At 34.1% G+C, this 23,999-nt stretch overlaps 1 protein-coding gene across 1 annotated transcript; it reads left to right on the top strand.

Annotated features, from left to right (window-relative positions):
- Window positions 1–3,040: 3,040 nt before the first annotated feature.
- LOC115990871 (receptor-like protein kinase FERONIA) lies at window positions 3,041–6,821 on the top strand. Its single transcript, XM_031114643.1, has 2 exons — window positions 3,041–3,771; window positions 5,801–6,821. Exons 1-2 carry the CDS (start codon window positions 3,041–3,043, stop codon window positions 6,819–6,821), a joined length of 1,752 nt encoding a protein of 583 aa, XP_030970503.1.
- Window positions 6,822–23,999: the final 17,178 nt, after the last annotated feature.

The raw sequence follows: 23,999 nt of genomic DNA, 5'->3' as shown, positions 1-23,999 counted from the left end.
AACTATGTATTTAGTTGGCTTTTATTTCGTGCCAAATTTGATTGTAATTTTATTCAATCTTTTGTACCCTGTATTTATTCTGGGATTTGATTGTAAGGGTTGTGTGATAGAGAGAGAGAGTGTGAAGACTCAAGCTATTGAAGACTGAAGAGGTTTTCGCGAGTATCTCGCAACTTAGCATCCCGCGAAGTAATGCATGTGCCCTGCACATAACTGAAATGCGAAGAGTCAATACAGATGGAAACAGCTGTGTCTTGCAAGTATCTCGCGAGTAAGGTCTTCCCGCGAGACACTCGCGAGACATTCTATTTTGCCAGACTATACTATCTGATACACACTTTCTGTACCCACACTATATATACCCACATTACCTACAAATGTTAGTGAGTGCTTCTGAGAGAAAACCCTTGCCAAACACGTTGAGAGTTAGAGATTGTTATACCCACAATCCTCTACACAAAAGCTTATGAATTTTCCTCAACTCCTACCTCTCCATTTCCATACCTTTGAGAGATTGATAGCCCAAACACTTAACACACCCTTTCAGAGTGTCAAGTGATCATTTGGTGTTGTTGGGAAGCATTGGAAGAAGCCAAGGATGGCAGATGCAACATGGAGCTTGTTGCAGGATCCGGAGTGCTAGAAAAGACACGGTTCCGAGAAGCCTTGTTGGAGTAGGAGCTTGGAAGGCTTAAGTACAGCAGATAGATTAGGCTTGGAGGGTCTCTTGCTAACCCATGTATCCCAACTGATTGTCTAGTGGATTGATTACTGCTTGGAGGGCGACGGAGAGGTTTTTCGCTGAGTTCTTCGGTTTCCTCTTGGATAACACATCCGCGTGTTATCTGTGTTTGCATTCTTCTTCCCTACTCTTTTACATTTCATTTTATTGCTGTGATTATATAAATATGTGTTAGAATAGCTTATTTGTTTATCCGCTCGCATTTACACTATTCTGCACTTAAAATTAAGTTAGTGTAAAATTTATCGAGCTGTAACTTTTATTTGGGGGTCTAAACAGCTCTTGTATTTTTTTAACACATATTTGAGCTTCCAATGCTAATGAAATTTATTGACAAGCATTAACATTTGCATGCGTAAGAAGAGTTTTCCCAGAATTATGGTACCAAAGAACTTATCTTGAAGGTGACCCACCATATTTCTCCTACTTTGTAGGAAGTACCATTACAGATTGAACCATTTCTTGATGCTTCCCGTTTAACAATCATAAGCCCACCATTGTCTTCCAACTATTTTTTCATGAAAAATAGATGCATTACTTGTCCCATGAGCATAGCATTCAAGTTCTAGCTCATATTGACGTTAGAATTGGGAATCTCAGCATTAATGTTTTCATCTTTGTAATTTTTCACACCTATCTTCTCCCTAATGTATTTGTAATGCAGCTTCAGTGTAAGCTGAAGATTAGGGGTGTCAATTCGTGTTCGCGGGTCGGGTTCGTGTCGTGTCGAGCTATAAGTACTCTGCTATATGAGTTGACCTGAACCCGACCTGTTTAGTAAACGTGTCAAGAATCCTCAATCCTAACCCGACCCGTTTATTAAACAGGTTGAACCAACCCGACACGTTTAACCTGTTTAATTAATAAGTCATATAAAAGTTAATACATATAACCTTGTTAATAACCTGTTTGATTAATAGGTCATATATGACCTAAATAATCTATTATCAATTTTTATATATCTAAAATTAAAATACAATTACGGCCATAAATACAGTAATAAACATATAATTACAACAAAAAAATTAAGCAATAATAACAAAATTTAATGTATTTATTATTTAAACGGGTCAAACAGGTCAGATGGGTTCACATGTGTGAACCCAAACACGACCCATTTATTAAACGGGTCAGCCGTGTCGACCCGAATATGACCCGAACCCATTTAGCCTCGATCCATAACCTGTTTATAAACGGGTTAGTCGTGTCGGGTTCACGGGTCGTGTCAGATTTTGCCACCCCTACTGAAGATCAGCACCAGCATGCACAAGTTTCCTTCTCTACCTTCCAAATTCCACATCATCAAGGAGCCTCATCGTATGAACTTTGGAAAACCAATTACTCTCTTTATAGTTAAGACATTCTAAATACAAGGTGTATGTCAGCTCAATTTGGTGCTCCAATAACAGAATTATGGCCATCAAAGTTTGACCCATGAGGACCGAGACCGGTTTAAAAATGATGCTTCAAATAAGCATCAAGCAAGTTCTCGTTAGCTCTCCAAATGTCCACCTTTTTCCCTGTACTTGACATCTTGGCAACGATTTGCAGAGCCAAACTGTAATGCTCCAAAATTTTAATCCTAGAAATTTAAACTGCAGAATGAGATCTCCTAATTGAATATATCTAGTCATTGAGCCAATCACTCAATATTCCAACAAATATATCTAGTCATTGAGCCAATCACTCAATATTCCAACAATCTCCAGAAAGATTAAATCATCCAGACTTTTATCAAGACAAAGGAAACTCCCAAAATAAAATTTGAATCTCAAATATGCATTAACAGAAAATCTCCCAAATAACACAGGACTTGATGCTTTTAATCATGTTTGAATATACTTCTTGGTCAAATCCCTTGCACTTAATTAAATTTGATGCAATTTGAATCAATTAATGTGCTGCTCTTTCTAATTTGAACTCTACTTACCTTGTCAATTATTAATTTGCATTACCGTTATGTATCATTTTTTCATCTTGCCATAGTTTAATTATATTGATAACTTTATCATATTTTGATTTATTTTTTGAACCATCCAATGGTGTAAAACTATGTTTGATAGGCATATGATATTGTTAAGATTACTAGCATTCTCCACTCCCACTTCATCTTTCTCTCGTCATCAAACTCATTGATATATATTATATACTATACGAACCAAGCTTCAATGAAAGGTATTTCACAGTCTATTTCAAAGTTATGGAAGAGAAGGTCAGACAAAACAAAACAATCTTCTTCAGTTCTACTCTGTGGTCGATTTTCACTCACTGAGATCAAGTCAGCTACCAATAACTTCGATGCTGATTTACTATTTGGTGAGGGGGCTTGGCAGAGTATATAAGGGGTTTATTGATGACCGTACCATAAACGTTGCAATAAAGGATGCGGATTTCGAGTCAAGTTTGGATGAGTTAACGAACAAGGTGGTGTTGCTTTGCCAGCTACGCCACCCTAACCTCACCTGTCTCATCGGATATTGTCTCAATGAAGACAAGGGGTTCCTTGTCTATGAATTTATTGTCAATGGAAACCTTGGCGACCGCCTCTCCCGTACTAACCACGAGGAACCCCTCCCGTGGAAACAAAGACTGCGGATTTGCTTTAGAATGGTGCTTGGACTGCACTACCTTCACACTGGACTGAAGCATAATATCATCCACCGTGACATGAAGCCAAGAAACATAATGTTGGACGAGAAATTGGAGGCCAAGTTGACAGATTTGGGGTTGTCCAAGTTTGGTCCACCGAGTTTGTCAAAGGTTTTGATTAGAGTAAAATCTGAGGTAGTTGGTACTTACGGATACGCTGATCCAGAGTTTATTGCGATAGGAGAATTGACTGATAAATCTGATGTATACTCTTTCGGTGTGGTACTGCTAGAAGTACTCTGTGCCAGAAAAGCAAGAGACATCAAACTGACAAAAGAACAGAAGTTTCGAGTTACTTGGGGCCGAAAATGCATTGAAGAAGGGACTAATCAGATAATTGATTCATATCTGATGGGGAAGGTAGCTCCAGAGTGTTTCAAGTAATATATTGACATTGTCACTTCTTGTGTGCGAAAAAAGGGAAAGGATCATCCCGCGATTGGTGAAGTGGAGTTAATCCTTGAACACGCACTGGAGTTGCAAGAGAGAGCTGATGCTGCAAGGAACGATGTGGATCTATATAATTATCCCATTGTTGAATATATCGGTAGTGCTTCTCTGCCTGAATCTGAGGAGTCTATTTAGGATTCAAATAGCATCACATAAGCTAATTTGTCTTAGGATATCACTACGGAAAAGCCAAACTGCCAATCATCAACCACAAACAATTATCAAAATCACATTTCTAGAGATAGGGATGCTCTCCGTTTCAAAGTTTGGAGAAACCAAAATGAGAGCATAGTGGCTGAGTGGTTTCTGCTCTGCTTTAGGAACAGAACTGGGATGTTTGTCAGTGATATCACTGCCACGGTATGGAGATCTTTATGGGAGGGTGTGCTCTTTTTTTGGGAAATGGATCTAACTATAATTTTGTTAGATTTTTATGTATGAAGTTTTCACAGGGATAGATGCTATTCATAGATTGATGTACATGACTTCGCATTTGTAAGCCTGAATTAACATTTGCGACAATCACATCATTGTCAACACGTTTTTTTTGGTCAGTCTTATTCACTTGCTTTCAAATTATTGTTTTTTCTTTGTTAAACAGTAAAATTCTTGTTCCAAAGACCCGTGGATCCTCTGTTTCTCTATGGAGAAGTTGAGCTCTTCAATTTGTCACAAGTTGCCTTTAGATTATTTCCACATTTATAATGCAAGATAGATTGGGGGCCTTTCGTTTTTTGCAATGGTGATAGTCTTGAGTTGTATTGGGCCTATTGGCACATGTGTGCCTTTTTCCTCCCATGAACCCACTTTGGCAGCACCAACACCATTGCAAAATACTTGAGATGTCATAAATTGGTTATCAGTATTTTTCCATGGGGATCCCTGTGATCATTCGTCAAGCTGCTCAAGGTCTTTTACATTTATCAGTCAAATTGATCATTCATTAGTTTTCCAAAGTCACCAAGTGAACTACAGCGCTGGATGTCAACTAACCAAGCTGTACCAAGCTCAAGTTCCATTGGTGTGGTGCATCGGTTTGTGAAATTCAGAGCAACCAATGAGGCCAAGAAAACCAAGATCGGTAGAGATTGTAAAGATCTAAAATAGGATGACAAATATTGATGGAGTTATGCAATAGGACATGATGTGCAATTTCTAGTGACTGGACGTGAGTGGAAAGGAGAGTGCAGAGAAAATCGGTTCACAAGAGACAAAGAAGAAAAATAAAAAGATGAACATCAAAGAAAAGGAAATACTTCTTAATTTTTTTTTTTTTTTTTTAATAACTTTGAACCTTAACAAGACAGAGGAGTTCTTTGAACCGCCCCTTGGAGTGAATCATGGATATATGACCCCACCTACCAGAAGACCAGAACCATGAATTAACTATTAAGTAATCCAAGAGAATTCCTTATGGAAATTGAACCAACTCATTTCAAGACTTTAACAAGTAAATTGCACCTTGGCCGGCAAAATAATAAAAAAATAAAAATAGAGAACGAAAGGAAAGAGAAAAACGAGGAATGAATAGAAAACTAGAATAGAAAAAACGGAATGATAGATGAGCGGCGGTCAGGAAGGCAAGAGATTAGTATGTTTGACTGTTGGGATGTAAAATTGGTTTATTAGACCTCTTGGAACCAACTAATGAATCACTATCATAAGTTGTTTTAAAACACATCTTTTTCTGAATATAAACACCAATCCGGACCCATAACTTTGGAAACTGGCTGAAACCAATCGGTTCACTTTGGCAGTTTTTCTTGGTTTGCTAGGTGTCATGAACACCCGTTTCTATTTCAAAGTTACAAAAGCACTACATTGAATCTGATCATCTCCTAGTCAAAGCCGCCACTTTCCACTCCCATTTAACCTGATAATTCTCTCGTCCTCAAGCTCCAGGTGTACGACCGAAGTGTCAATGTAAGCTATTTCACAGTATATTTCAAAGTTATTCAGGACTTCCGGGAAGAGAGCAAAACAATCTTTAGTTCTTCCTGAGGGATTATGCCAGCAATTTTCACTCACTGAGATCAAGATAGCTACCAATAACTTCGATGACGATTTAGTAAGTGGTCATGGAGGTTTTGGCAAAATATATAAGGGATTTGGCCATGGAGGTTTTGGCAGAATATATAAGGGATTTATTGATGACTGTACCATAAACGTTGCAATAAATCGTCGTAGTTTGATGTCACGACAAGGCTTCGAAGAGTTTGGGACCGAGGTACTGTTGCTTTGCCAACTACGCCACCCTAACCTTGTCAATCTCATCGGATATTGTATTGAAGAACAAGAGATGATACTAGTCTACGAGTTCATAGCCAATAAATTCCTCGCGGAACAGCTCCTCTACAGGGACCATGATGATCCCCTCCCGTGGAAACGAAGACTACAGATTTGCATTGGGGTGGCGCGTGTACTGCACTACCTTCACACTGGGGTGAAGCATACTATCATCCACCGTGATGTGAAGTCGAGCAACATTTTGTTGGACGAGAACTGGGAAGCCAAGTTCTTAGATTTCGGCTTGTGCAAGATGTGTCCTCCAAGCTTGTCAAAGGCTTTAATCAAGGTTGATTCTGAAGTGAAGGGCACTTTTGGATACGTAGACCCCGCTTATTTACGTACAAATCAGCTGACAGATAAATCTAACGTCTACGGTTTGGGTGTGGTACTATTTGAAGTACTGTGTACGAAAATAACAGTGGACATGAAATTAGAGAGCGAACAGCATAGTTTGGCAGTCAGGGCTCCAAAATGCGTAGAAGATGGGTCCTTTAATCAGATGATTGATCCGTATCCGATAGGCAAGATAGCTCCAGAGTGTTTTAAGATAAACGTGTACATTGCAACTTCTTGCGTCCGAGAAGACAATATGGAACGTCCCACGATTGGTGAAGTGGAGGTAGGCCTTGAACACACACTGGAGCTGCAAGAGTGTGCAGATGCTGCTATGAGGAAGGATGATTCAATATAATTTACCTATCCCATTGTTAAATATACCTGTAGGGCTTCTATTCAGGGTTGATTCAAAGTCCATTTCAAGTTTAGGAGTAACCAAAATAAGTGCAAAGTGACTAAGAATGGGATGTTTGTCAGTGATATCACTGCCACGGTATGTAGGTCTTCTTTTGGAGTGATTTTGTCTGAGTTTGGAAATGGGTCTGAATTTAGTTTTGTTAGATATGTTCAATTGTAGTTAGATACTTTGATCAAGTTTTTACGGTGATGGATGCTACACAGTATTCATAGATTGAAATTGTAGTTGAGTTTGTTTGTATTTTGTAAGAGCATCCATAGCAGTGGAGCTAAATTTTTAGTAATTTAGCTCCACCAAAAGTTATTTTATCTATTTTAATTACACACATGCTGCAGCAGTGGATCTATTTTAGCTTTCAATATAATAAAATAATATAATCATCACAATAAAATAATATTTCTACTACAATAAAATAATATATCACCACCACCACCACCACACAGCACAAACATCCTCCACCACCACCACCACCACCACCATCATCACCACCACCACCAGCAGTCCACAGCAGAGAAAAAAAAAAAACCCAAATCCTCAATCCAAACCAAACAAAATCACCAACCGGAGACAAACCCAGCACAAATCGAAGACAAACCCATGCGTCGATGCTGCCCACGTTGTCAACATCCTCGCCAACGCTTTGGTTTCCGATTACGCTACATCGGAAAGTGACGGTGAGACAGGAGAGTGACAGTGAGTTTATTGGCGGCTTGGGAGGGCTAGATCGGGCCGACGGCGGTGAATGAGGGAGATTGAGAGTGTGCCGGTGAGAAAGGAGCGACTGTGAGTGATTTGGGGCCTTGGGACCGCTGGGTCAGGAGTGGCGGTAGGAGGATGAGAGCTTGAGAGAGTTTTAGGAGAGTGAGAGGGACGGCTGGGTCGAGAGAGGACGAGAGCTTGAGTGATTTGGGAGAGGAGGCTGAGTGATTTGGGAGAGAAAGAGAGGCACAGAGTGAGAGTGATTTGAGAGAGTGATGAGAGCTGAGTGATTTAGGAGAGAGACACAAGCACGGAGTGAGAGAGAGAGAGAAAGATATAATTTTTTAATGGGAGTGAAACAAAGGCACGGAATTTTTTTTTTTTTTTTTTTTTTTTTTTTTTTTTTTTTTTTTGCTCTTATGAACAGTGCACACCTATTTTTAGATGTACACTATAGTAGTGGAGCTAAAATTTTTAGATTTAGCTCCATTGCTACAGTAACGTTTTTGGGTTTGTGGAGCTAAATTTTAGCATTATACCTATATAGCACCACTGCTGTGAGTGCTCTAAGCTTGAATTAACTACCACAATAATCATAACGTTGTTGACTACTGTTTGTTGTATAACTTTAGGTCCATTTGGGTAATGCGGCTGCGTCCGCGTTTTGGGCATTTTTTTTTAAGTCCAGCACGTTATGTACTGTTCATTGGTCATGAAAAGTGATTTTTGGCCAATGAATAGTGCTGAACAGTAATAAACAGAAAAAAAAAAATTTATTTTTTATTGTTTTTAATTTTCAGCAAAATAAATTGTATCCAAACCCACTTTATGACTTGGAAAAGGCCTCTTAAAAGTCTTATTCACTTACTTCCCAACTGTTGCTTTTTCTGGAAATCTTGTTTCAAAGATAACGTATTCTCTGTTCTTTCATGGAAAAGTTGAGCCTTGAATTTGTCACAAGTTGCATTTAGATCAATTCCACATTTATATGGCAAGATAAGTAAAGTGGCCTTTGTTTGTTGCAAGTTGTGAGGCACAATACGTGCCTTTTCCAGTTTTCCTCCCAAGAGCTCACTTTGGTGGGACCAACACTCGGTAATAGCCTTTTTTTTTTTTTTTTTTGAGAAAAGTAATAGCCTTTATTTATGCTGCAGTTTACTTGAGGTTGGTCATAAATTTTTTATTTATCAAACTTCTCAAGGTCTTTTACACTTTTCAGTCAAATTGATTTGCTCCTGAAGAGTAGTCATTGGTGAATATGATGCAGGAAATAGAAATCTCAATTTTTTTTTCCTCTTTCTTTAGGTTTTTCTCTTTGGAGTATCGTCCCACGATCGATGAAGTGGTGTTAACCCTTGAATACGCGCTGGAGCTACAAGAGAGAGCTGATGCTGCGAGGAACGATGTGGATCAATATAATTATCCCATTGTTGAATATACTGGTAGTGGTTCTCCACTTTAATCTGAGGAATCTATTCAGGATTCAGATAGCACCACATAAGCTAGTTTGTCTTTGGACACCACCATGGAAAACCCAAATGGCCAATCATTAACGGCAAACAATTATCAGAATGTCTAAATCACATTTTTACAGACAGGGATGCTCTCCATTTCAAAGTTAGGAGAAACTAAAATGAGAGCCTAGTGGCTGAGTCGTTTTTGTACTACGTACTTTAGGAGAAGAACTTGAATGTTTGTCAGCGATATCACTGCCACGGTATGGAGATCTTTATGGGAGGGTTGTGCTCTTGTTTTGGGAAATGGATCCGATTTTAATTTTGTCAGATTTTTATGTTTGAAGCTTTTACGGTGATGGATGCTATTCATAGATTGACGTACACGACTTTGTTTGCATTTGTAAGCCTGAATTAGCATTTAATATAGTCACATCATTCTCAACGTTTTTTGGTCAGTCTTATTCACTTGCTTTCAAATTACTGTTTTTCTTGTTAAAAAGACCAGCAGATTCTCTGTTTCTTCATGGAGAAGTTGAGCTCTGCAATTTATCACAAGTTGCCTTTAGATCATTTCCACATTTATGCTGCAAGATAGATCAGGGGCCTTTCGTTTTTTGCAATGGTGATAGACTGATAGTCTTGAGTTGTATGGCACAAGTGTGCCTTTTTCCGCCCAAGAGCCCACTTTGACAGCACCAACACTATGTAATTGCCTTTATGCTGCCAAATACTTGAGATGGTCATAAATTGGTTCGGTATTTTACCATGGGATACCTGCTTGATCATTTGTCAAACCGCTCAAGGTCTTCTACATTTATTAGTCAAATTGATTATTCATCAGTTTTCCAAAGTCACCAACTGAACTACAGTGCTGGATGTCAACTAACCAAGCTGTACCAAGCTCAAGTACCATTAGTGCAGTGCACCGGTTTGTGAATTTCAAGAGCAACCAAAAAGGCCAACAAAACCAAGATCAGCAGAGATTGCAAAGATCTAAAATGGGATATCAGATATTGATGGAGATATGCAAAAGGACGGTGATCTCTAGTGACTGGATGTGAGTGGAGAGGAGAGAACAGAGAAAATCGGTTCACAAAACTCAAAAGACAAGGGAGAAAGAAAAAAGAAGAAGAAGATGAACATCAAAGAATATGTGTGTGTGTGTGTGCATATATTTTATGCCATCGAACCTGAACAAGGAAGAGGATTCCCTTGAACCACCTCTTGGACTAGACCATAGACATATTCAGGGCCAGCCCTTCCCTTAGGCGAGTTAGGCAATTGCCTAAGCCCCCAAGTGGAAGGAGGTCCCTAAATTTTAGAAAAGAAGGGATAGTAGGGGCAAAAAATAATAATAATAATAATTTCATATGAATTACAAAAAACTGGCACATCTTTTAACCAAAATATAAAAAATTTGGCAAATTCGGTTAAACATTGGTTCTAAACCAAATCATTGCCCAAAAATAACATTATTATCCTCTAGACAAACTAAAAATCAACCGGGTAAACTACAAATCCAATCTAAGATATTAACCACAAAACAATCACAAATCAAAACAAATAAAACAACTCAAATCCCTAAAATTTTTAGTTTTACCATTCCCTCTGTAGCTCTGCTTCTTTCTCTTTTCTTTCCGCCTCTCTCATCTCAAGCAAGCTTGCCTTTCTCCGCCTCTCTGATTCCTTCTCTGCTCTCTGCCTTTCTCAACTGCTTAGTGCTCTGCCGCCTCTGCTCTAGGTTTTGAGTTCTCTGCTATCAGGTATTATTTCATTACTAGTTGCTAACCCGTGTGATGCACGGAAAAATTCCAAAAGAGAGAACTCCAACACTTATGCTTACTTATTACACAATCTAGAAACTGTCCTATAGGATATATGTCCTACCTATTTCACGAAAAGCATGAATTTGTTCTAACACATCCGAAATCTCCTTCAAGCATAGTTCCTACAACCCAATTGATGCCAGCAATTGAGTTGGCAAACTCTGCAATCAAATCCCCAATCCACAGTTCATGACAGGAGTGTAACACTTAGTAGAGCATGGCAGCCATCCACAATGGGTTTCCTTGGCAATGAATTAACAATGGCAATGAATTAATTATGGAATATAACAGGAGAACCATGACTATCTCTAAATATAATGTCCAAACCTGCATAATAGATGGCTTTGAAAAAAGGCCAGTGCCATGTCTACCTTTGAGATGAGGAGAAACAGGAGCTGCAAATGTTGGGCTCACTTAATATTTTAGCTTATGTTTTTTTAGCACAGTAAAGTTTAAAAATATTTTGGGTTGGTAAGCAAATAAAGTTATTTTGGAAATATGTGGGATAAGAATAAGTTGTCATCGGGAAAAAAAGAGTATTAATATTGTATTTATCCTTATTTGTGAGTATTAAATATTTATCCTTATCAATTCCTTTTGAATGGTTCAACAATCTTCTCTTACTTAAGGCCACATTTCGTCTTTCCTTAACTGGCTCTTCATTCACCTCCTTAAAGAGTTGTTCTAATTTCATACAACATTGGAAATTTCAAGTAGAAAAATAGCAAGCATATCTTTGGAAGTCTATATTCAATATCTAAAAAGGCTAGTGTTCATTATCTTTAAAATAGAACTAGTATGTAACCCGTGCTACCGCACGGGAATGAATATATTATTAATCATGATTTTATTTATGTTTAAAATGCTCAGTTAAGTTTAAATTCATATTATTAATCAGAAAATTTCATTCACAAAACTTAGCAAATATGTTTTTATGATACTCCCAATGTATTCAATTATTTTTCTTCTTTTATGACATGAAAAAGAAAAGAATCATTAAAATTTTCTTATTAAATTAGAGCAATGTTACACTATAAACATTTTTTACAATGATTGAGTTAGTAAAATCAAACGCCTTTTTGACCTTCTAGCTCGTGCCTCATCCATAACTATCTCAAATAATATACTTGTATTATCCAACCACTAACACAACATTACCGCTAAGTACTCACCATATTTGTTAATTACTTGAAAATTTATTAACTGGGAAAATACAAAGTTCTGGTAGTTTGTGAATGCTACTAAAACAAAAATGTTAAAACCTATAACGAAAAGAATATTAACTATAAGTCATGTAATTTATCAATAATAATAACAACACTATGTAAAAGAGTAGCTAACCTTTTTCAAGAAAATAAACAATTATTAATATATTATCATGGATAAATACTTACCATATTTTTCTAATCACAACATAAGTAGGGGGAAAAAATTACCTTTGTTAACAAAATAAGCAGGTACTATGGAATATATATATATATATATATTTTAAAAAAAAATTGTAGACATCTTACGCCTTGTATGTATAGAATTCTTTAAAGGTATGACTATTTGAGAATATTTATATGCATGCATTAATCGTTAAGGGTAAGTTTGATATATATATATATATATATATATATATATAATGCTAAAAATTGTAGAACTTTAAAATTTTAGATACCAAAATATTATAAAATCAACTAAAACTCAAATATCTTAAATTTCATAAATATATATTATATGTGTTAGGATTGAATTGTTAGATTTTTTTTTTTTTTATAATATTATACCACTTGACTATTTTGTATAAGATTATTATTTTTAAAATCTTTCCATTATAACGTAGATTTTCTTTATTGAATACCATAAAATATTTTTCATTTCATTTTCAAGGTCAATACTAAATACGAAAAAATAAGATAATTTTCTTGAATTCATTTTTTTGAATAAGAACTCATTTTTTTGAAAAAAAAAATTTATTTATGTTGAACCAAACATAATATTTTGGAAGTGTAGAGTGTATAGACTCTAGAGAAGCAACGTATTTGAATCATTATAGTTGCATCTTTAATCTCTACCTTACCTTTTCTTTTTTGTTTTTGGCTATTTTTCCTTTTTTGGGCAATTATCTGATCTGTGCCTTCGGTGTCAATTCCTTGAAAGCACTTGACATGTTTTGACTAAAGATGAAACGTGGATCGATGGAAATCCCACCACGTGAACACTTAGAACAATTTTCACTTCAATTGAATTTGGGATAGATGTTTATACACACTTTTTTTTCCCTTTTTTAATGCCATATAGATGTTTTGATTTTCAGATGTAAGAGCCGTTTGGTAATGTTATTCTAATAATATTATTTGTATTTTTTTTAAATATATGTGAGTGAAAAAATGTGTGAAAATATATGTAATGTTATATAAAAATTGAAAATATGTTCTTAAACTACTCTACAAAACGGGGACCTTAGACTTTACACTACAACACATATTTAGTCTACATTTATATCTCTAATAAATAGAATATGAACAACCTATCAAATAATTGACCAATAATAATAACATAAACAATAAAAAAGAGCTGACCTTTGATAAGAAAATAAGTAGCTAAAAAACCTCAGTTCGTTCGCAATAGAGTTTCCCAATTTTACGACAATCTAGAGGGAAAAAATCACACAAAATAAGGACATGAATTGTAAAAACATAGATGACCTTTGTTAAGACAATAATCTATTTAAAGACCCTTCATCAATCAAATATTGCATATTTATAAACAGTAACTGTAATAGTAAATGAACAGTAAAAATATTGGCTTGAAACGCATGCCAAAAAAAACAAAAAACAAAAAAAGCGCACAAAAAATAAAGATGTGAAATTCTACCTTATGATTCTACCAAAAAAAAAATCTACCTTTTTTTTTTACTGAAGAAGGGAGAATTGATATATTAAAAAATGGCAAGATTACAAAAGTATAACAATAGGGTCATAAGCCACTATCCACCTAGGCTACAGGACAAGAAGCAGACTAAACACTGCCACAAACAGAACACATGACTCAAGGTAATAAATAAAACATTAAAGTTATAAAAAATTCTACCTGTTCACTTCCGTCTACTTGTTATAAAGGTAAGCTTGTTGTTTATTTTATATATATATATATATATATATATATATATATATAATTATTAATTACTGTTTACTTTTTATGGCCCATACTGTTGCCTGACCACTTAGGGGCTCTAAATTTTGAGACTTCTACTTTCAACCATACACGTGGGGGAGGTAGATGGGTAGTTGATAAATGATGTTTGGTACAATCAAAACTCTCTGTGCTTCATAAAAATGAAGGAAGAACTGGCGAAAAAATAAAGAAAGAAGAATGGGAAGAAAAAAGGTAGAAGACTTAGGATGCTGGAGATTTCTCTTCAAAAAAAAAAAAAAAAGGATGCTGGAGATTTAGAGATGAGCTAAGAAAAGTGTGAAGACTACTTATTTAGCAAGCGCCTACCCAGATGCATCTGCCAGCGGAAGTTAGTATGGTGGTAAGTTGCTAAAATTACATTAAGCTTGAAGTTTTTTTTGGGAGGGCAAGCTTGAAGAGGTGGCTCCGCCTAATCACCACACTCACGGCTTCGCCTCACTGTCCACCATCGGTTGAGGCTTCTCATGCTGACGGATCAGCTTCTTAGTCTCAAGACTCAGGTATATTTTCTTCCTTTTTCATATATCTTTTTCTCTATTTGGGAATATGATTTTTTTCCTTTAAATTTATGTACATTTCCTGATATTTAGTTTTATCTTTTTTTCTTTTTTTGGGTGTTTTCATTTGCTTATTCACAAAAACGAAGGAATAAGAGTAATCAAACCTTTTGTTTTGCAGAGCAGCACCTTTAAAATTGTGAAGAAAAGCACAATCGGAATAGATGGAGAACCTCTACCTATATAAGATACAGAAATACATGCATCATGGACACCGAGATATTCTTTTAAAATTCCATAGCATTAATTGAAGAAGAGGGGAGCTGTATATTGAAGGAGATGAAGGATTTTGGGATTTGATTACTGTAGAAGGGGTGGTGAACCTGAAAATAGGGAGCGAAAAGCAGGATGTTTTATTCACCCCAAAAAAAAAAAAAAGCACAGCATAATCTGATCCCACTTAATTTTAGACGGATTGAGGGAAGACACGTCACACAGTTGAAGTTGTAATTTGAAATTATAAGCTGGACATGTGGCATAAAATTAGAGATCTAATTTAGAATTGCAATTTGAATTTCTCTCTGCTTCACCTATTATTTTATATATAGATTACAAAACCATATACGAAAAACATATTAGTCCAACAACAAATGACAATGCACACTTCAATGCAATGTGCATTTCTTGTATGGCCAAAATAAAATAAACAAATAGCTACTCAAAAAAAAAAAAAAGCAGGATTGCAATAGCATATTTGCTACACTTTTTTCTTTTTTTTTTTTTTTTTTTGCACAAAGCCATAATTGAGACATGTTTTTTTTTTTTTTTCGATAAAATTGCCCACCTATAATTTAAATACATACAATATTATAAGCCTTCTATTTGTTCTTTGTATAGTACCTTAATTATTAAAAGAAATACATAATTTTTCATTGGGATAAGTCAAAAATTAAATCTATAGAATTCGGGACCTTATCTCCTACAATTGGTGAATATATGCAATACCTACAACGTAACAACTGTTCCAATAACAAAATGTAAAATAATTTAAAAAAACAAAAAAAAACAACATACACACAAAAGCTCCAACTAACATCTAACTTGTCAAATCCTAAAAAACTTTATGACCCATTTCCTAAAAACATTCATGCATTTATCGTCAACAACCAAACAACTCCAACTCTCAATAATCATAACCAACCACAGCCTACCAAATTTGGAAAAAAGAAAGCATTTTCTCATATACTTTTTTCATGAGAAAAGAAAAGTTGTGATCTCTCTCCGTAATTTGCTCTTCGATTTGTTATACCAATGACATATATTCAAGCAAAGACAATGTCTTGAGGGATCAAATAGGATATGTGACACCAAGTGAGTAGAGATTGTTTATGACATTGTCATTTACAGACATAGTTTTAAAATCCAAACCGTTCAAAGAACTGTAAAACAGAGAGATTTAAGGTTTTTGAAGTTGAAATGAGGTCAAACCATAATAACATCATAATTAATTTAATGATTATTTAATGAATAAATAAATATATTAAATTAGTAAAAATATAAAAATTGACTAAAATAATTCAAATAAATATAAATATCTATATTTCAAATTTTTTTTTTTTTTATATATCATAACTTTCATAAGACAAATAAGTACTATTAAATCAAAAGCAAACATAAATAAATATTGAGTATCTCAATCAATGGATATATATATATATATATATGAAATTAATATACTTAAACTTTTTGTTAGAGTTTAATATTCTACTACTTTTTTGTGATAATTTTTATTTTTATTTTCATTTTTTATGATCGTGTTATTATTTTGAATATTTTTGAATGTATTACTACTTAAGCTGCATTATATATGTATGAATAATATATTGTAGGATTCATGATGATAGAAGGTATTGGTCTTGGAATTAGATGTGAAAAGGATACAACTATAGTTGGCCTTGTATTCAGTCCAAAGCTGATCAACCGTCTTCTGAAGTTAGTAAAATTTAATTAACTTAAAATTAGATAGAAAGGATTTTATAAATTTCAAGTTAGCGTCATGCTAGGTGAAAACTTTAGAGGAGTGTAATTAAGTTCTTGCAAGTTTTTTAAATAAATATTAATAATAATAAAAAGATATATTCATTTGAAGATAGAGATTAGTATTATAAATAGGATGAGGAAATTTTATTGTATTATGTTTTTTGGAAACATATTTTCTACCAAACTCGGTTGGCTAATTTGTACATTTCCAAGTCAACTAAGCACATTTTGCATGTTACATGTAATTCTTCATTTCCATATGGGTAAGGGCATTCACGATCCCAATGACCCACTCCATTTTTCTTGCATTCTTGGTTTTTTGGGATGCAAAATGCGTTTGTTCCAAAAACTATATGTTAAAGGATTTATCGATAGTTTTGCAGCAATTGTTTTCCATTTGATTGGTTTAGAATTGATAATAGTAGTTGTATTCCTTTATCATTTGATTCGCAATTGCCAATCCATACTTTGCATTTTTGTCTCCTTCTATATTTGCTTGAAGAAGGATTTCTTTTCTTGCTTTATATTTGTGTGCTCTGACCCAAAATAGTGCTTGTTTGTTTTCAGCCCTAAAGCATTGATGAATGAGTTTTTCTTCATCATTTCGAAGGAATTTTGGAGCAATCCAGTTAGATTGATGTGATGAAGAACTTTTTTCCTTTTGGTTAGCCGATTGAATCGCTTGCAGTTACTTTTAAAAAAATGAAAACACATATTAAGAAACTAACATGTTTAAAAAAATTAGATGGTGACAAAACATGACAATAGTCATATACAAAGAATTACTCATGAACATTATTATCATATCACAATTGCAATATTTGATTGATGAAGCTATAAAAATTTTTTTCTTTTAGAAATATAACAGTGACTGTATAATTGTGCACTACTTTATAGTAAAAAGTTAATAAAAAGAGAAAATATAATTTTTTATATATCATAACTTTCATAAGACAAATAAGTAATATTAAATCAAAAGCAAACATAAATAAATATTGAGTATCTCAATCAATGGATATAAATATATATATATATATATATATGAAATAAATATACTTAAACTTTTTGTTAGAGTTTAATATTCTACTACTTTTTATGCAAGTCTTTATTTAAATTATCTTACATTATGTCTAGCCCATTTAATTACCTAATATTATTTTATTATGCCCAACTTCATTAATCACTTATGAAATTTTTTTTTTTTTTTTTTTTTTAAAAAAACAAAAACTAAAGAGGGGTGGACATTTGTTTGTCCGCCCATTAAAATACATGCCCAAGACAATTTACGAAAGAAATAAGTGGTTGAATGGGTCAAGCATAACCAGTCCATCTTCTGCAACAGCCAAAACCTTCACCATGACAGTCAAGCAAAGAAGATTTGTAGAAATGGAGAAAATGCAGCGAGAGCAAGAGAGATAGAAACAATCTCATGGTTTGAGCATCTCATGGCGGTTGAAGCTTCAACAATGGCTGTAAGTACCCAAAATAATATATATATATATATATATATATATATATATATATATATCTGATCTGAACCTGTGAGAACCAAAATACAGATTGTTCAAGCTTTTGGCTTTATTTTTATTTTTTTGTTTTTGTTTTTGTTTTTGTTTTGGTCTGTTTGTTTGCTGAGAATCCCACAACAAATATCCATGGCTTTAAATATGATAATTTCGTGGGCGCTTATTAGTGGAAAGGATTGGATTCTGCATTGGTATAGGTTAGGCTGATAGGTTCTTTATCTATGGAGGCAAAGAGATTGCAAATATATATATATATAGAGAGAGAGAGAGAGAGAGAGAGAGAGAGAGAGAGAGAGAGAGAGAGAGAGAGAGAGAGAGAGAGATAAAGCAATGGTTGTTCTATTTCCAATAAGCAACAATTGAATGTTTTGAAAAAACTCTTGATCGAGAATAGGAAGAATCACCATTAATCAAGAGACAGATTTGAAGAAGGTCTGAATTAATGCTCAATTAGTTGAAAGAATAGCAAAATGTTAATTACAAGAGGAAGAGATAATGCGTACCTAGGAGATGAACAGGTATGAAGAAGTTATTTTTTTAGCAAAGTGGCAATTGAACAGGTACGAAGAAGTGATTCAAAGGAGATGAAGAGACCAAGGAGGGAAGAGAGAGAGTTTGGTGTTAGAAAGGTGAAATTCTAAAGTTTAGAAAGTGTGAAAGACAAAAAGAGCAAAAGGAGGAGGGGAGACAGAGGCGTTAGCATCAAAGACAACATTAACAACATTAACGTAAGATTGGGCTTTATGGTGTAGGGTTGGAAATCATTTCTTTTTAATAGTATTTTAAAATTATGAGAAATATTTAGAAAAAAGTATTTTTAAATTATGGGAAAATTTTAGAAAAAAAAAAAGGTAATGATGTGGCTACTGATGTGGCTCAATAGGAGTGTAGCAACATTAAATGTTACACTTCAGCTATTCATAATATATAGATTTGGGCGCTCAGGCTTTTTTTTTTTTTTTTGATGAATGGGCGCTCGGTTTCAGTTTCAGCCTTTCTCTTCATTTTATTTGCTAAGACTTAAGATAAAAAGATTGGGGCACCTGCCTCCTGCTTGGATGTTTCACGTTGTCTAGGCCTTCAAGTTTCTTTTTTTTTTTTTTTTTTTTTTTTTTTTTTTGGGTTTTAGATATTAGATATGATTTGTTTTGTGTTTTTTTTTTTTTTTTGAGGTGGGTCTTATTAATAAGCCTTGTGTTATGGCTGTGTTTAAATTTTTTTTAAAATTTTAATCTTGTGTTTATATATATATATATATATATATATATATTAGTTAGTGGTAATATATTGAATAAGTCTTTATTTATGCAGGTTAAGATTGCTAAAAACTTGTTATTGTTCGGTAAAACTACAATAATATATTAAATTAATAAATCTTTTAAATGAAATATATTATAATATAAAAATATTAAATAAACATTAATTTAATTAATATATAAGTATAGAAATGCCCCATTTTTAGTTCTCGCCTAAGGCCCCAAAATGTTTAGGACCGCTCTAGATATATTAAGTAATCCAAGAGAATTTCTAATTGAATTGAACCAATTCACTTCCAAATTCAAACACATTGGTCGGGGAAATAATAAAAAAAATAAAAATAGTGGACGAAAAGGAAAGAGAAAAACAAAGAATGAATAGAAAACTAGAATAGAAAAAACAGAATGATAGATGAGCGGCAATCAGGAAGGCAAGAGATCAGGAAGGCAATAAATTATTAATGTATTAATTACTACTTATGACGAGTGATAATCAATTTATAACATTAAAATTGTAATATTTCTAACATCACTCATGCAACTACTTATTCAACCATATAATAAATTTATTTATTCTCATAATACACTGAATTTTTATGTCATTTGAAATTAATTATTCAATTAAAAAAAAGACAAAAATTACCTATGACCTAATCACTCAACTTTATTAATTACAAAATTATTTCGACCACAGAATCACAGACCCACACAAGAAATTATAGAGTCCTTTGGTGGACCACGTCACTTGTCCATGGTCCACCATTCCACTAAAAAACTTCCACTTATTTAAAATTGTTGAGTCAGTAATTAATTTTTATTTAAAAAAATTTTCTAACTAACAATTTTAAACAAGTAGAAGTTTTTTAGTGGAATGATGGACCACATCATTTGTCTATCATGTAGATCTTATAATTTCTCGACCCACACCCATTGCAATTTGCTGGCACTATTAACCAATCAAATAAAAATGCCCCAAAACTTTGCTATCAGTTCCACTAGTAAATAAAGCCTCAAACTAGTGGTTACAAAATATCGCGAGTCTTTTGGGTTAATATTGCAAAATTTGAACTTAATTTGTGTTATAGGTACTATTTTAACTTAATTGGGGAATTGAGGAAAGAGAAAGAATTTCGGCAACAATGTTGCCGAAATTCAACAAAAGCAGGAGAGAGAAAGAGAAAAAGTTGGAGAGAGAAAGAAGAGGAATTTCGGCAACGTTGTTACCGAAATTCCTCTGCCCAAATTCCTGCCCGATTTTGTGTAAAAAAACAATTGCGGCAATGCCATTGCCGAAATAGGGAAAAAAAAGAAATTTTTTTTTTGGTAATTGTGGCAATGGCATTGCCGAAAATGGGGGAAAAAAATTGAATGGAATTATGGCAATGTCATTGCCGAAAATGAGAGGAAAAAAAAAATGTTGTTGCCGAAATCTGGGAAGAAATTTTAAAAAAAGTGTTACGTTCACAATATTTTTATAATATTTTCACAACAAATCACAGGTGATTAGTTATTATTAGTTCAAATTTGATTTTAACACTGAGATTACTTTTTTAATCTAATAATAACAACCTGCCACTTAAAATTTGTTGTAAAAATATTGTAAAAATTGTGTGTACCTATCATTTCTTAAAAAAAAAAAAAAAAAGAATTGTGGCAATGGGATTGCCGAAATAGGTGTAGAAAATTTTCACCTATTTCGGCAATGCATTGCCGAAAATGTGAAAAAAAAAAAAAAAAAAAAAAAAAAAAAAAAAGAAAGAAGGAGAAGAATTGTGGCAATGGGAATTTCGACAATCCCATTGCCACAATTCTTCTCTCTTTTTCTTTTTTTCTTTTTTTTTTCTTTTTTTATTTTAAAGAATTGTGGCAATGGGAATTTCGGCAATTCCATTGCCACAATTCTTTCTTTCTTTTTTTTTTTTTTTTTTAGAATTGTGGCAATGGGATTGCCGACATAGGTGAGAATTTTCTACACCTATTTCGGCAATTCCATTGCCACAATTCTATTATTTATTTATTTATTTTAAGAAATGATAGGTACACACAATTTTTACAACAAATTTTAAGTGGCAGGTTGTTATTATTAGATTAAAAAACTAATCTCAGTGTTAAAATCAAATTTGAACTTATAATAACTAATCACCTGTGATTTGTTGTGAAAGTATTATAAAAATATTGTGAATGTAACACTTTTTTTAAAATTTCTTCCTAGATTTCGGCAACAACATTTTTTTTTTCCTCTCATTTTCGGCAATGACATTGCCATAATTCCATTCAATTTTTTTCCCCATTTTCGGCAATGCCATTGCCACAATTACCAAAAAAAAAATTTCTTTTTTTTCCCTATTTCGGCAATGGCATTGCCGCAATTGCTTTTTTACACAGGACCGGGCAAGAATTTGGGCAGAGGAATTTCGGTAACAGCGTTGCCGAAATTCCTCTTGTTTCTCTCTCCAACCTTTTTTCTTTCTCTCTCTTACTTTTGTTGAATTTCGGCAACACTGTTGCCGAAATTCTTTCTTTTTCCTCAATTCCCCAATTAAGTTCAAATAGTACCTATAACGCAAATTAAGTTCAGATTTTGCAATATTAACCCAAAAGACTCAATTTCATGTGTAGGTACGTTAATGGGAGCAACTACAGAATAGTAGGGTGAAAGAATAACTTGGTGCCTAGATAATTATTTGAAGTTTACAGCTGCGAAGAGTTATGGGGCACTGGAAAGAGAATCTTGACTTGATGCTTGATTTAATTTATTGTCGTTCATTGGTTGGTTGACTGCATATATGTAGTCGATGTATATTTCAGTTCGTTTCATTTATGAGATTTTCTTTTTTTTGAGAGGGTTTCATTTATGAGTTGTAGCTTGATGCAGACTTGTAGTCAATTTGGATTTCTATCAAGTATGGATGGACAAGTTTTGATTTTGCTGGTTTGCATTTTTAGCTCTTGATGAATTAAAACTTTCGTGGAACATAAAATTTTGTAAAAAAAAATCCAATTGGACAATCAATACAATTTATTTTTATCAAATACACAGTTCCAACAACATTTAAAAAATCATCATACAAAAATGATCCATTCAAAACAAATTAACCATCTATCCTAGCACCCAATTTTCTTTAGATAGAACCCATAAAAGTAGGGCTGTCCAACCCAAACCTAGAATTGAGAAATTGGTTTGATCCGGAACCAACCCAACCAAATCCCGTAGTGTAGCGTTCGTCAGAGGGTCAATGTTAAGAACACTCTATATTGGCAGGTTTCACCGTCTGAGACCCAATTGGACCAATACGAAAGAAAACCATGTCGTTCTCCTCCTATTCTTGCCATGACCCAAGTTCTTTGACATATGCCACCAATTTTCGCAAATATGGCAAGATCCCTCCCCTCCCAACCAAACAACCCCATCCAAAATCCGGGGAAAATCGCTAAATAGTCTTAATTTTTAAATTATGTAGCGAAACAACTCTTTTTTCAAACGGTAGCAAAATACCACTTTTTTCCAACTTGACATTGTTGAGTCCTAGGCAGAACTCAACATTACCAATGTCGAGTTCCGATATTTTGCTACATCATTTGAAAATTGTGTTTTTGGCTACATGATTTAAGAATTAAGGCTATTTATCCATTTTTGCCCAAATTCACCGCAACTAAATATTGCCTTAGTTCATGAGTTCTCTCTATATATATGTAGAAGAGTTCTATGTTTACACCCTCCAATCAAATACTATCACGTCAGATTTGCTTAAAAGTGAGAAAATAAAAAGCCTAAAACATGCTATCATAATCCCATAATTCACATTCAAATTTGATATTAAAAATAAAAAATAAAAAAAGAAAAGAAGTCCAAAAACTATTCAACTGGAAAAACAGCTGGTGCTGAGACATCGTCAAGTCAACCATAAAAAAAACCTCCACTTGTTTGTCTATATTTTTCAGAGAAAATCCAAAACAGATCATAGAAAAATACCCCTACTTGTTTGTCTATTTTTGAATTTTTTTTTTTTTTTTTAAAGATTATTATCTCCATAGGATCCAAGCAGTGAAATAAGTGGGGTCCAGAACCCCAAACAATTGTGGGTTTTCCAAAATTTCCGCAAGATTGATGCCCAACGTCTGCAAGTGGAGCGTCCCAACACTCACGGACCCAAGTGACCCCAAACTGTGGACCCGTCTCTTCTCCATTCTCATTGGTCCGTGCTTCACACTCTCTCTTCAACGCGCGTTGACCTTTCAAAAAAGAAAAAAATTTCCTTGATTCTCCTCTTTTGATTGCAACCATCCCTCCCCTCTTATATCTCCATCATTAACCCCAAATTTTTATTCCATCATTTCATTTCTCCTCTTCCTCTAAATTATAAATATAAAAAATAAAAAAAAAACCCAAATTTCAATTACACAAAACTATCCTCCTCTTCCTTCCTCTTCTTCCAAGAACCTTCTCTCTCTTCAAAAAAAAAGTCTCCTCTCCTCTCCTCTCTTCTTTTCTCCTCTTTTCATTTCACAACAAACTTTGTTATTCTTGGTCTTATTTTTCTCCTCTCCAAAGACCAACTCATCCTTGGGATCTGAAACAGATCCTTTCAGTCATCGCCTGAGCAGCAGGCCGCTACTTTGCATTGATCATT

Source organism: Quercus lobata, chromosome 5, assembly GCF_001633185.2.
Source record: "Quercus lobata isolate SW786 chromosome 5, ValleyOak3.0 Primary Assembly, whole genome shotgun sequence".
NCBI classification, from domain to species: Eukaryota; Viridiplantae; Streptophyta; class Magnoliopsida; order Fagales; family Fagaceae; genus Quercus; species Quercus lobata.
Note: the sequence above shows the minus strand (reverse complement) of the source record. Positions and strands in the feature narration are given on the sequence as shown.

What these genes read in the sequence shown, in the direction of transcription:
- LOC115990871 (XM_031114643.1), top strand. Translation starts at nt 3,041, where the DNA reads ATGCTGATTTACTATTTGGTGAGGGGGCTTGGCAGAGTATATAAGGGG. An exon ending in GTAGCTCCAGAGTGTTTCAA is followed by an intron (nt 3,772 to 5,800) that starts GTAATATATTGA and finishes AAAGTTATTCAG; the next exon opens with GACTTCCGGGAAGAGAGCAA.